Raw genomic sequence first — 13906 nt, forward strand, 5'->3', positions numbered from 1 at the left:
TGAAAAAGGTTGTACCAAGGATGAAGAAAGTACTTAAAATTCCCAAACCCACGCCTTATACTATTTTATTTATAAAGAGACCCAAACCGTGTCCTCCAAGGCCAAGATTACAATCAGGTGAGAGGCAGGGCCCACTCACCAGGAAGCCCTCTCCAGAGAAGATGAGCTAACAACGAATATGTCTTCTCCTCTAACTCATGAGATGCCCCTGAGCTTTGGAAGCATCTGGATTTGTTTGAGGTTACATTTCAAATAGAGTCGAAACCCCTACCACAGACAGAAGTCTGAGAAGGCCTCCCCAAGATTGCAGCAGCAGGAGCAAGGAGAGACAGAGCACGTGCTAACAGATGGGGCTCCTCTGCAGAAATGTGAAATTGTGCAACTTCACTCTGTTGCTGCCAAACAACCATAATGTGCATCTCTTCAGAAATAATTACTGGAGAATTCAAAATACCAACTGCCTCTCTCACAAAGTAGCAACCACCCACACAGAGCTGGGAAGCTGATGCAGGATAAAGAAAAGTAGGGAGGAATGTTCGGCAAGAGAGGAGCCTCCAGAGAGAGCAACAGCAGCCGGCACACCAGTGCACGAGACGCCTCCACAATGGGACACAGACCCTGGCTGAAGCCCATGTTATTTCTCCTGCCTCTTCTGCTCCTGCACTCTAAGAAACGGGGCAAAAGGAAGGGGTGGGGGAGGCAGTGAAGAGGCCCCAGAGGGAGAGAGTAATGAAAACATTTTGCAGTCTTTGGAATTACACCCTTTGGTATAAGTTTAAGGGCCTGGTGGGAGCCAGCCTCCAAGATGGCCTCCATTGAGTCCTACCTCCAGGTGTTCTTGCCCTTGGACCAACATGTGTAACCAAAAGGATACTGAGGAAATAACTGAGTATGATTTCTAAGGCTAAGTCATAAAAGACTTTGCAGCTGCCATCTTGCTCTTGGATCACTCGCTCAGTGAGCAGTCAGCTGCTATGCTGGAAGGACACTCAAGCAACCCCATGGAGAGGTTCATCCATGAGGTGAAGAACTGAGGCCTCCCACCAACAGCCAGCACTAACTTGCCAGGCATGAGTGAGCGACGTGGGGAGAGGATCCTCTGGCCCCAGTTAAGCTTTAGATGACTACAGTCCCAGCCAACATAGTGACTGCATTCTCACAAGTAACTCTAAGCCAGACCGCCCAGCTCAGCTGCTCCCAAATTCCAGACCTATAAAAACTATGGGAGATAATAAATGTTTATTGTTTTAAGCTGCTAATAAGTTTGGAGAAATTTGTTATGCAGCAATAAATAACTATACAGTTCTCTTAGAAACTGCTCTTCCTACCCCAAAATAGCTGCAGAGTCCCGGGAGGCTGCACACACCTCCATGCACCTGCCTCTCCTCACCCATCCAAGACTTACAGGTGGCGAAGGAAAGCAAAAGCTATTACTGAAAGTGTCCCATCCCCTCTTTATTTCTCACGGACGAGCTGAAGCTAAGCATTAGAGAAGCAAAATGTTTTCAATCTAACAGCACCGCTTATCCAGGGAAGCTGGGTTTGTTTTTTTCTTTTGCTTCTGGAATTGTGCTGCAAACTTCTGACGTTTGAGATTCTTAAAATACATTTTATACTTCATACATTATATGTGCCAGGTTAACACATGTGGAGGATGAATTTTTTGCTGAATTTTTTTTTAATTACTATCACTTAGGATCCTTAAGAGGATGCTTTCCCCCACCACACACTCTGCCCAGCTAACATTTTAAGAACCTTTATTTCCTCTGATGAGTCTTCTCTTCAATCTGTGAAGAGAATCACACATTCACTGGGGAGGGAAGCTGTAGACTACGTTCCAAGGAGCTCTGGATGCGTGATCTTAAAAAACTGAATTTCAGGGCTGGCCCCGTGGCCAAGTGGTTAAGTTTGCACACTCTGCTTCGGTGGCCCAGGGTTTCACTGGTTTGGACCCTGGGCACGGACATGGCCCCACTCATCAAGCCACGCTGAGGTGGCGTCCCACTATGCCACAACTAGAAGGACCCACAACTGAAAATACACAACTATGTACCGGGGGGCTTTGGGGAGAAAAAGGAAAAATAAAATCTTTAAAAAAAAAATTTTTTTTAAGCTGAATTTAACACCCTGCCCTACTACTAGTAGTAAAGGCTCTGGCCTGGATTTCCCAATCTTTGGAATAGAACTCACACGTGTCCTATCTCATAGCATCATTGTTATAAAAATCAAATAAGATGCTGGAAAAAAAAATCTACTTGCTTCTAATACATCCAATAAACAAGGCTGAAACAGAAAGCTGGTGGTCTGCTAGGTGGGAGTCTTGCAGTGGAAAAGCTAGAGAACAGTAATTTGTTGTTATATTTCCAGCAATGACATAGGAAAGATGGTACCTGGACTGGATAGGAGAACACTTGTATCTGCCCAACAGAACCGTCAAATTACATTTTTCACTTGTGAATTAATGAAACACTCCATTCGGTTACTATTCCCTTGTGAGTTTAGCCATCATCAATCTAACCCCTGGGGATCCAATCATGTTTGTATGAACTCATAAAATTAGGTTCAGTACAGGCAAAGGTGAGGGTGAGATCTTGAACTTACAAACAGCAATCCCTTTCCAGGCCTAACATTGACAGTTATCGGACAATTTAGTAACCTTCAGTTATCAAATCCCCACTAAGACGGCTGTTTTGGGTGGACAAACCATAATTTTCCTGTTACTAATCTGAGTGTAGGAGATTGTGACAAAATGGTTCATACCACCAGGACTTCCTTTGAACAGTATTACTGGTCACTTGAAAAAGACACTATGACTACTCTTTAATTTCAATGTTTAACCATTGTTTAGGTGGAGAATTAAACGGTAGAAACACAATTTTAGAAGGGTTTACACACACACTCACTCATGCACACACACACGTAGAGAATGCTTCCACCACCAGAAACTATCAAGGTAAGCTATATTGCTTTATTTGATGCTCAGGTAAGCCCCAAATGGAAGAATGAAAGTTTGAAATGAGTTTGACCATTATAATATTTCTTAGGAAGGGCTTGAATTTACTATGCATCTTACAAGAAAAATACTGCTTTGACAGTCACCAAAAATCTTTACTTTCGCCAGGCAGACCTTGCCCCTGCCTCTGCCCCTGAGTTCTTTATTAAAACACGGTGGTTCCGTACTCTCTGAGGTCTCTGCTGGAAAAACTACGCTTGTTTCCCTAAGAAAGCATTCTCTTTGGGAGGAGCACCATAAGAAGAAGAGGTACTCCCACATGGACATCACACTAACTCCCCAGAAGAACCAGACTCATGGATTGACTGGAACACCTAACGAAAAATGTTTGTACAGGGGCCAGCCCGGTGTATAGTGGTTAAGTTTACCTGCTCCGCTTTGGCGGCCTGGGGTTCATGGGTTCAGATCCTGGGTGCAGACCTATACAGTGCTCATCAAGCCATGCTGTGGTGGCATCCCACACACGAAATAGAGGAAGAGTGGCTCAGATGTGAGCTCAGAGACAATCTTCCTCAAGCAAAAAGAGGAAGACTGGCAACAGATGTTAGCTCAGGGACAATTTTCCTCACGAAAAAAAAAAAAAGTTTGCACTATATTTGCTGATACATGTAACCCAAATCCTGAAAACTGAAAATCGAAGGCATAGAGCTGAACAAGATCTTCATTCTAGGTCTTATATATGTACAGTCTAAAGCATTCCAATAAATATACCTTATTAACCACACAACATATACCAACAGTTTACTATATAAACAGTCAAATTACAAATTCTCAAACACCCCAAGTTACACTGAAAATACTTAATGGGCAAAAGTTAAGTCTATATGTTTGTACTTGTAGCAAATGATTCCAAAATTCTCTTCATTCTTCCCTAATTTCCTTTTTTCGTAACTCCTCAGATCTTTTAGTCAACTGAAAATCAGGTACATTGACAGACCAACCACATCATTTCTGTTTTGCAAGGGAGACAAACAGCCACCCAAACCAGTTTCTCCCTAAAGACTTCCCAGACCATATAGCCTACACCAACGGGACCCAGTACCCATTTGTTAATTAATCAGGTATAGCCTTGCTGCCCTTTTTAAAGTCATCATCCCAAATTACTTAAACTTTGTACTTTTTACTGAAATTGTCCTAAGTGTGGATCTAGGTTGGTAAACTTTTCTGTAAAGAGCCAAAGAGTAAATATTCTAGGGTTTTGCTGGCCATCTGGTCTCTGTTCTGAGCACTCAACCATGCTACTGTACTGTGCAAGCGGCACTGTGAACGAGTGTGGCTGCATTCCAACACAACTCTAAGGACCCTAAAAATGGGAATTTCATATAATTTTCACGTCACAAAATATTTTTTTTCCAACTACTTAAAAATGTAAAAACAATTCTTAGCTGCAGGGCAGAACAATGATAGGCAAGAGCAGGCAGCAGGTCTGATGAGGTCTCCGGGCCACAGTTTGCTGATTCCTGATCTAGACAACCAAAATTGCGTCAACAAACAACCCTGCACTCCCCACAGGCCTCCAGCAGTAAATACCTGCGGACTGATCCTGTTTATCTCTTTCCTTCTATTGGGAGGACTACAGAACGTCTTTGAAATTTCCAGGCATCTAATTAACACATCAAACAGGATAGGTTTAACTTGTTGTTCCAAGGGCGTAGGAGAGCTTCAGCAGGAATTAAGATTCTTTCTAAAGAAAGGTAACAATGGGCAAATACAGGGGAGTGGGGACTCCAGCAGCAAAGGATATCCGCTGCAGCTTTTACAGGCTAAAACACTGAATTTCAGATTGTACCTCTTTCAAGTCCTCTCCTAGGTGACGTCTCCTCACTGGTACACCTCCCCGCAAAAAGCACAGCAACAGCAGCAGCTTTAACACCCTTTGTGGGGGAAGGCAGACAGACAGCAAACACAGAACCACCAGCCCAGACACACTGGAGCCACCACTCTGGTATCTTCAAGAAACCTCTTGGGCTATAGTTTTATTTTACCATTAGACTGAACCGGCTTCTATCTGTGGCTTAAAAAACCCCCCACAACCTCATCCACTGTTTTAATTCGAGAATGACATACAACTCTGTCTTAAGAAGAGTTATTACAGAGTTCAGATACTGTAAGTCCCTAAAAAACTTCCCCTCCAAAAATTGACTTCAGAATAGATGGCGAAGCTTCCCTGAGTTGAAAGACGTTACAGTGGGGGCCATGGGTATGGTATACAGGATACAGGCCACACACTGGAGCGCCACCATACACTGGGAAGCCAGGATCTTCTACATGCGTTAACTCCGACCCATGGCTAGCTAACAACTCATAAGTCATCTCTCCAGAAGATACAGTCTCATATAATCTACACCTGCTGTCCCACCATGTTCTGGAACCACTGAAACAGGACAGACTAACTTTATCAGGAGCCAAACAATCAACAATCTGGGGAGAAAGAGAACCATCCAGACCCAGGAATTAGACTTCAACATGAAATGACTCCCCAGGGATTTTTGCCCACTGATATCTTCCCCGCTCAGCCCTCCTCTTTGGTTGTACTCTCACATTTCCTGTGGACACGGCCAGCAACAGGACTCAGGACTAGCTCTAGAGGATGGGTGGAAGGCGCCCTAGAAGGCAGGACACTACCAGGCTGAGGAGCAACCACCCTATTATTTAAAGACCCTAAACTGAGAGACTTCACAAAAGGTAGCGGCTGTTTCCTAGACTGTACACCCCCCTCCCACCCCTCCACCATAGACGTGGTCTGAATCATGAACTGCGTCCCAGAGCTTTCCTGGTCCATGACTCTCTAAAAGAAAAATTTTTAGAGAGAGTGAAAAACAGAGTGTGAGCTGGAAGTTACCAAAATTTGTAATAATGAGTCAGCGGCACAGGAAGGACCAAACAAATGGGTCTCTATGGCTCTGGGGGTCTGGCCATACAGGCCTCTATTCAATTAGCAAAGAATCTGTCAGGATGAATCAGACTACCAGCTACCAGAATGGTGAGGAAGGGGCTGGCCCTAGCTGAGGGCAATTCAAAGAGGCTTTCAAACAGCTACTCAACTTGTCTTGTGAGCTTTATTCAAATTTGATAGGAAGGCCACAAAATAGTCCTTTGAAACTTGCAAATCTCCCTTCTGGTGTGCCAATCTAGAGAGAAGAAAAGGGAAGGCCTGAAGAGCAAGCGACATCTTCCGTCGCTGAGAGTGCTACAGAGCAGCGTCCACATGCAGGTTCCCCAAGACATAAACTTGCCTGTTCCCACGCAGTCTCTGCCTAAAACAAAGGGGAAAAGCAGCCAGGGGCAAGGTGAGGGCAGTGCTGAATTCCCAGCAGGGGAAGCACAGAATGCAGCCCACACTGTGAAGTAAAACCAAATCACAAAAAGCTGCTCTCATTTCACCAACAGTTCCAGCTCCATCAGGAGTCTATCCCAGAGAGCCTGACTTCCCTGGGCGACCTGTGAAGAAGTTACTAAACAATAAAATACGGCAACTGTTGGGAGGAAAAAGTCGCAATCAGTTCAAAAACTAGGTAAGTGGATAACTGAAAGCTGGCTCTATGTGCCACTGTTGGGCGACAGTGACAGACACTGGAATAGAGAAAGCATGCAAAAAGGACAGCCACCTAGAATCCCTTCTCCAGAGAACAGCCAGCTAGCAGTTTTAAAAAAGAAGTCAAAGCACGAACCCTCTGCTCAAAGCACTCTGTTGTGGGGTGAGCTGTGTTCCCTCAAACATAACGCTGAAGTTCTAACTCCCCATACCTGCGAATGTGACCTTATTTGGAAATAGCATCTCTGCAGATGTAATGGAGTTGAAATGAGGTCATACTGGAGTAGGGTGGTCCCCAAATTCAATGACTGGTATCCTCATAAGAATGCCACGTGAAGACACAGAGACACACAGGGAGAAGGTGGCCATGAATGAAGGAGGCAGAGACTGCAGCTACGTTGCCACAAGCCTAGGAACACCAAGAATTGCTGGCAACCACCAGAAGCTAAAATAGATGAGGAAGATTCTTCCCCAGAACCTTTAGAGGAGTATGGCGCTTCCACACCTTGATTTCCCACTTCTAGCCTCCAGAACTGTGAGAGAATACATTTCTGTTGTTTTAACACACTCAATTTGTGGTACTTTCTCAAGGCACTCCTAGGAAACTAACACGTCCTCCACGGCTTATCTCACTCAGAAAGAAAATCGAAACAGCATTACAAAATGTTCTGGACCGCCCTTTACCTGGCTGGCTTTGGCTCCCACAGCGCCCTGCCAGTCACTCCACTTCAGCCACACTGGCCTCTTCACTGGTCCTCAAACATGTGCCACCCTCCCCCAGAAGGCCTCACCCTGTCCCAGGCTGGTCCTGACTCAGAGCTTCGCTAACGCCATTCCCTCTGCTAGAAGGGTTCTCTCCCTAGGAATCTGCAAGGCTGTCCCCTCAACCTTCCTTCAGGGCTCTGCTCAAGTCCCCTTATTAGTAAGGCTCTCCCCTAATTCACCTTCAGCATCTCCTGTCCCCAGCCCATATACCCCAGCCCTCCTTCCCCTGCTTTACTTTTCTCCACGATACTTAAGACAAAAGCTGACATATGTATTTTGCTTAACCTTTCAAAGGTCCATCTCCTTCCATGACGTTAACTTTGAGAGCAGGACTCTTTCACTGCTGAATTACAGCACATTCTATTCACTGAATGGATAAACGAACTTTATCAGGACGGGAGAAATTTTACTCAAAACTGCCCATATGACAAAAAAGGTTTCTACTAATTAAGCAGAACAGCAGAAGCTTCAGCAGATGAAGGGGAGGCTCAAGGTTGGGCTGAGGGGCCAGGAGAGAATCTCAGCGCCAGGTTTTCTTAGGTAGACTTGAGGGCTCACCACCATTGCTGTGTAAAAGAGGGAGACGTAAACAATTCTGAAAAAGCCTCTCAAGATTCCTCATCTAAAAGAGTCAATATAATTGCTGTCTCCAGCCACACCCCGTGGAAAGTGAGTTAGCCTGAGAAATTTGTGAAGCCAGATCTCTACGTCCCTCCACCACTGCATCACTACACACATTTTTGTCTTGTAGGGGCTGAGGGGATGGGCCCAGGAGGAATGTCTGATAACCATAATCTCATACTGCAAATGCACAAACTGCTTAGGGAAGAAAGCCTCTGACCACCACACTCCTAAAACGCAAACAAAAAAACACGTCAAATAAGCCAGCTTCAAAGCAGCGTTTTCTCAGCAGAGAGACAATCCAAACCTTTTTATGTGGCCCAAAGTTAACACTTTTCCTTCCCTCATTTACATTTCCAAAATTTTAAAACAAAAGAGCCAGAAAATGAAAGTCTGTCTTTACCTTGGGTTTTGGCCTCGGGTCCTGCCAATCCCAGAGATGACTCACAGGATTCCTTGAGAGGTGATCTGATAGGCGTTTCTGCTTCGGGAGTCTCAAAATTACCTTCAGAATCCGAGCTGCCAAGGGGGAAAAATGAGGAATTACCACTTTCAACGGTATTTCCGACACCCTTAGGAATGTAAACATCCACAAAGGCTAGTCCAGGATTTCTGCCTAACTTTACAACCCACTGGTCCTCAGCACGGACTCGCCTGTGGGAGCTGCTGCGGGTTTTCTAGCAGGGCCCTCCTCGGGCTTCTGTCTGGCATCCTGTCGCCCTGATATCTCCTCCATCCTCCGGAGCTTTTCTCCAGCACCATTTATTTTTGAGGTCATCTTTCCCTCTGACACCCAAAAAAAGCGCTTTCCAACAGACTCCTTTTCTCACAAGAGCCCTTTCCCAGAGGCTTAAAAATTAAGATTGCCGCCCACCCCCGCCTAAAACACTAAGCCAATTCTCTCCATGTCGCCTTTTTCCTCGGCAGGCCTCTACCTGTTTGGAATTCATTCGGCCCGAGGCTGAAAATGCTGTCACCTGCCTTCCGCAATCACATGGGTGACAGCTCAGCAGAGACCACCATTTCTCACCAGCTGCCAGGGGCCTGTCATCACGCGACCTTCTCTACCATGGCTGCATTTTCGGGACACAGTGGAGCCCCAGGAGGGCCTGGGAGCGACTCCTTCCCCACAGTAGGGGCCCCAAGTTCCACCGGGTGTGATCAACGACAGTGTCTATATGTGCGTGTGTCTATGTGTAGGGGCGGGGGGTGGGGGATCGAAGCTTAGAGAAAGTGACCGAGGCAGACCGGGATGCGGAGAGACTGCAGATTCTGCGTTAGGTTCAGAAAGCTCATACTGAAACGCGGGAAAGAAAATACACGGGAGGACAGAACATCCTGAACTTCCGAACGCACAGCGAGGACCTGGTTACGGGCAGGGACGTAGCATTGCCGTGAAGATGGTTACGCGGGTGGGCGACCACACACACGCACACAGAATGAGCCGCAGATGGATGGATGGCAGCACGTTTGCATCTCGGCAGGGATGCGTGTACTTGCCTGAAACTCAAGGATTTGGTCTCGGCTTGCGAGTCCTCCTCCTCGGGGTCGCCCTCGGGCCCTCCGGCCTCGTCCTCTCCGGCGCCCCCGCCGCGCACCGCGGACCACGTCCATTTCGCCCACTGCACGGGGGACAGGATCTGCCACGGGCTGAACGCCATGAGCGCGGCTCCTCTGGCTCCAGCTCCTAGGAGGAGGGGAAGGGGGAAGAGCCTTTTTTCCCTTTCAAAATGGAGGGAACCGGTGACAGGCGCCTGTGAGCGTTTCCAGCGGAGGCGCGGATGTGGTTAAACGAGCGCCGTCGGGGGCCCGGGTGGAGCGCTTCCTCTTCGCCGGCAGGCAGCGCCGCTTCCTCCTCGTCCTCCTGCCCAAACCGCGCGGCCGCGGCACCCCCGCGCCGGGCCCCTTCCCGCCGGGAAGACGCCTCTCCTGGGGCCTCCGCAGGGCCCGGCTCGGGGTCTCGGGGTCTCGGGGTCTCCGGCTCCCGGCTCCCGCCTCCGGCCGGCCGGGCGCGCATCAGCTGCGGCGGGAGCCGCGCCCCAGGAGCCGCCCCCTCGGACCGTACTACTCGCGCGCGCGGGCGGGGGCGGCGGCGGAGCCGGGCCTTTGAAGTCGGCGGCGCGCCGGCCGGATCCCCCCCCGCGGCGCCACGCTGGTCGCGCCTGGACTGCGGGCAGGGGCTTCCCGGCGCGGCTCTGGCCGCGGGCCGAGGACCCAGGCGCCCCCAACAGCTCGGTCAGCAGCCGCAGCAGCGGAGACCCACGTTCTGGGTCCGTGTCCGCTGGACTTTCCTCCTCCATTTTTTATTTTTATTTTTTCATCCTGCTACTGTGACTTAATGGCCTTGGTGATAGCGGGTCGCACAGAAGTTAAGCCCCTTAGAAGAAAACTTTGAGGCCGCTGTTGATTGGTGCTTTTCTCCTCCCTGACATTGACAGCGTGGAAGATTTCAGCCCGTTCACCTTCAACCCTGTCCTCCCAGGATTTGGAAAGCCCTCAGCAACGCTACAGGAGTACCAAGGACTGGAATTTTAGAGGCGTTGTCCCTCCCCAGTCCGCACTCGTGGACGCTCCGTGGCCAGGTCTTGGGTGAGGGGTGCTAAATTGCCCCGTGAAATTATAGCCTGATCGGTTTTCCATTCTCCGTTTTGAGGATTTTTTTTCATAACTCCCAAGTCTTTGATTTCTGACTTCGTTAGCTGCTTCAGAATGCCAACAGGCCTGGTGAAGGCAGCCTTCCAAATAAAAACCCTCTTTATGTTTGAAGCCAGAGGGGAATAGCAGAGCTCTCCTCGGAGTTTCTTCATTTTCCATTTAGGGACTGCTTCTCAGAATGCCCAGTGCACAGCAGGCTTCACGATCTCCTTGCTGGAGAAGGCGTTTCTCGTATTACTGTAATTTCCCAGAGTGGCGGTGGATCTAGCAACAAACTCAAACTCGTGCTGAAAGTCCAGGAGACAGACCGACCCCCTGAAAGGGGTTGGCTCATATATTGCTCATGACTTCTGAGTGTCTTACACATTCCATAACAAAAACAAAAGCAAAAATAATGCCAGATAAGGCGTGGCAGGTAGTTTTACCATGACAGAAGCGCAGGGGTTTGCCTGGAGTCTCGAGAAAAGGGTGGGGGTGACAGGAGGCTTTGGAATGCATCCAGCTCCCCCCGAGAGATAAACAAAACTGTCGCTACTGTTCTGGAGACTAGAAACGTGTAAAGTAAGCAGGAGTCTTTTTTTTAGGTCCACATGAAATGTGCCACAAGACTCTCCAACAGTCAGTATTTTTAGGTTTATGGCTCACTGCATAAACCTTCAGAATATAAGGTCCCCCAGGTTCCTGGATTTGACATAAGTGTTACCTGTAATAATATTACCCTATGTATATCAGTATTTGGCATATACTAGGTCCTGTTTATTCAACCCCGACTACTTCTCAAACCTTTTCATTCCTCTGCTGTTGTGACTGACATAGTTGTTGCACTCCTCATTTATCACAGATCTACTGTAAATGTCCCCCAACTGGTTCTACCTTTCAGGGTTTTCTCATGTAGGGTCACCCCTGCCTGGCTGATCTGTGACTTGTGCTCTAGTTTTGCTGTTCCTGCTCTCCTCTACTCCCCACCCTTTGAATTCTTAGCCATAATCAGTAGAGAATTAGTTCTGAACCTTAATGTCCAAGAATCATCGGGGATGCTTCTTTAAAAACACAATCCAAATTGCCAGCAGGATCTGGAAAGCCATATTTTTACCAAGTGTCCTGGGGAATTTTTTTCACAGGATAAATCTGGGAAACAATGAGTAGGTTGAACCAACTAACCAAAGCTTCTGGAACAATCTCCCTTTCGCCTGCAGAGTTTTACACATTCCTACCCCCTCGCCCCACCTCAAGCTCCCAGACCTTGACTACCCAAACTTCCTTCATCACCCAGCTCTTGTCTATTCTGGGAAGGCAGGCTGATTTCTCCCTCCTTTCTACCATCTCTATACCCCAAAGATTCACTGAGACTTTTTACTGTGGCCCTTAGATAGTTCTGATAGGGGACCCTATTAATAGCTACACCAGGACAACAGACATAAACCAGGCCGTCCCATGATGTAAGGTCACCCGACACTCACCACACTGTATGTAACGATTTGTTTACATATTCAGCCCACTTCTGGACCATACGCTTCTCAACAGCAGGGACCACATTCGTATTTATGATTTATTTTTGTTTCCCCAGAGATTAGGACAGGGCCACACACTCAGTAGGTGTTTCATAAATGTGCAGAAAAGGAATATTCTAGTTTACAAATAGACTTTATGAGTTTGGCTAGGATGACATAAATTCCTACAGCCTGACTCCTGGGGAAGTCACGTTTTTGAACCAGCACAGAATGGAACCTGGGACAAGCGATGGCCCCAGTAAGATAAAGCCCAACCTATACAGCAATTTCCTGAAACTAGAGAATCAAATGCTCAGTTTCTGAAAAATCACTCCTCTGCAAGCTCCTGGCCTTAATGTGAACAGCAACAAAGTAAGTAACTACTCACCAGCTTGAATTGATTTTATTGTCTAGAAGTACAAGTAATGGGGATAACTGATACATCAATTTTCCCATAATTCTGGGAAAGAATGGGCAATGTCTGACAACAGATATCCTAACCAAGGTAAACCATCATTTTGCTGCTACACCTTAGCTTCGCAGAGCAGAATGTCTGCTAATATATAACCGAGTAACCAAATTAAACGTATTTGTTTTGGAAATGACCTTAAGCACAGAAAGGGCCCCATCTGTTCTCTTCCTTCCTCTGCTTCTTGCCCTTCACAGAAGCTTTGGATCAATACACCATGAAAATCTAAAATGTAACCCCTTTGAAACACTCCACAATTGTGGCCAGGCCAGGCACACACCTTGCTGCTAATGGCTGCTCCACAGGGATCTGCAAAATGAGTCTCTTTGGTAAAAAAATAAAATGAAATAAAACATATGAGAAACCAAACTCAAACAGGCAAACAACTATCCATTTAGTAGCACAGTTACTGTGGGAATGCCTGCAGGAATGTGGCAGGAGGTGAGGGACACAGGCAGGGTGGGGCCAAATTGAGAAGGATCCTGTACACCTGCTAAGGAGTTGATCTTAACCCAAGTTGAACATGCGTCTGTAGTGGGGGGAGCAAATACAAGTCCCCAGATAATGTAAGGGACTGACACGGCCTGGGTGGTAGCTGAGCTATCTGGAGAACACTGCCATGCTAAGCAGCGGCCCCACCCAGTTCCTGGTGCCCAGTGTTGCCATTTAACAATCTTCCAAGAGAAACACAAGTCTTGGATTTTATAAGACATCTTCCAATCTTCAATGTTCTTACTAATTCAAATTGTTTTAAACCTTGTGGAGGCCAACACGGTGCAGGACAAACAGCCATTTGTGCTCCTGCAGGGCTGGTGGGGGCTGGATGGCCAGAGAGGAGTCATCGGGCTTTGAGCAAGTAACGTTTCCACTTAGAAAGATCATTCTGGCAACAACCTGGGGGCTGGGATGGAAGGAGTGAAGACTGGGAGACCTGTGAAACTGCTATTTTCCCTGCCCTAAACTGCCAGAGAAGGGAGACAGCCTCACCCCAGAGAGTAAAGAAGCAGAAGGGGAATTAGTATCTTTAACTTGCACTCCACGTCTTCAATAAGCATCAGAGCTGTGAGCAATCCGAGACAAGGAGAACACTTTTCCAGTACAAGGAGAAGAAGACTACTACTGCTAAGGAAACTGAGTTTCTGACAGTCGGTGGAGTGAGGAGGCATCTGTGTACGTACGAAATGCTGCTGAGGGAGTGGAGGAGGCAGGGAGGAGCGTGGGGTCCAGATGGCACTAGGGAATCGCAGAGATAAAGTGACCGCTGAGAAAACAGAAAGGCAGGCAGGCAGACAAGCCCATCAACTTATCTGTATTTTCTAACATTTTAGGAATTTGATGAGCAAAAGTTACCAAGATTA

The 13906-nt window shown here is 47.4% G+C and overlaps 1 protein-coding gene across 26 annotated transcripts in view; it reads right to left on the minus strand.

The window, feature by feature from the left end:
- The window catches only part of TACC1 (transforming acidic coiled-coil containing protein 1), a 120258-nt gene that overhangs the window by 53759 nt on the left and 52593 nt on the right, over window positions 1–13906 (minus strand). For 11 of the 26 annotated variants that reach the window (XM_070500130.1, XM_070500126.1, XM_070500123.1 and 8 more), the window contains one exon: window positions 8338–8453. The exons of 5 other annotated variants lie outside the window; for them this stretch is intronic. Coding sequence is in view for 14 of the 21 variants with exons in the window: in XM_070500123.1 (XP_070356224.1) it covers window positions 8338–8453 (116 nt within the window). In the remaining 7 variants the exon portion in view is untranslated. Of the gene's footprint in view, window positions 1–8337; window positions 8454–9434; window positions 9977–13906 lie in introns of those variants that run through there. 10 more of the 26 variants (XM_070500120.1, XM_070500121.1, XM_070500122.1 and 7 more) reach the window with 3 other exon arrangements.

Source organism: Equus asinus, chromosome 27, assembly GCF_041296235.1.
Source record: "Equus asinus isolate D_3611 breed Donkey chromosome 27, EquAss-T2T_v2, whole genome shotgun sequence".
NCBI lineage: Eukaryota > Metazoa > Chordata > Mammalia > Perissodactyla > Equidae > Equus > Equus asinus.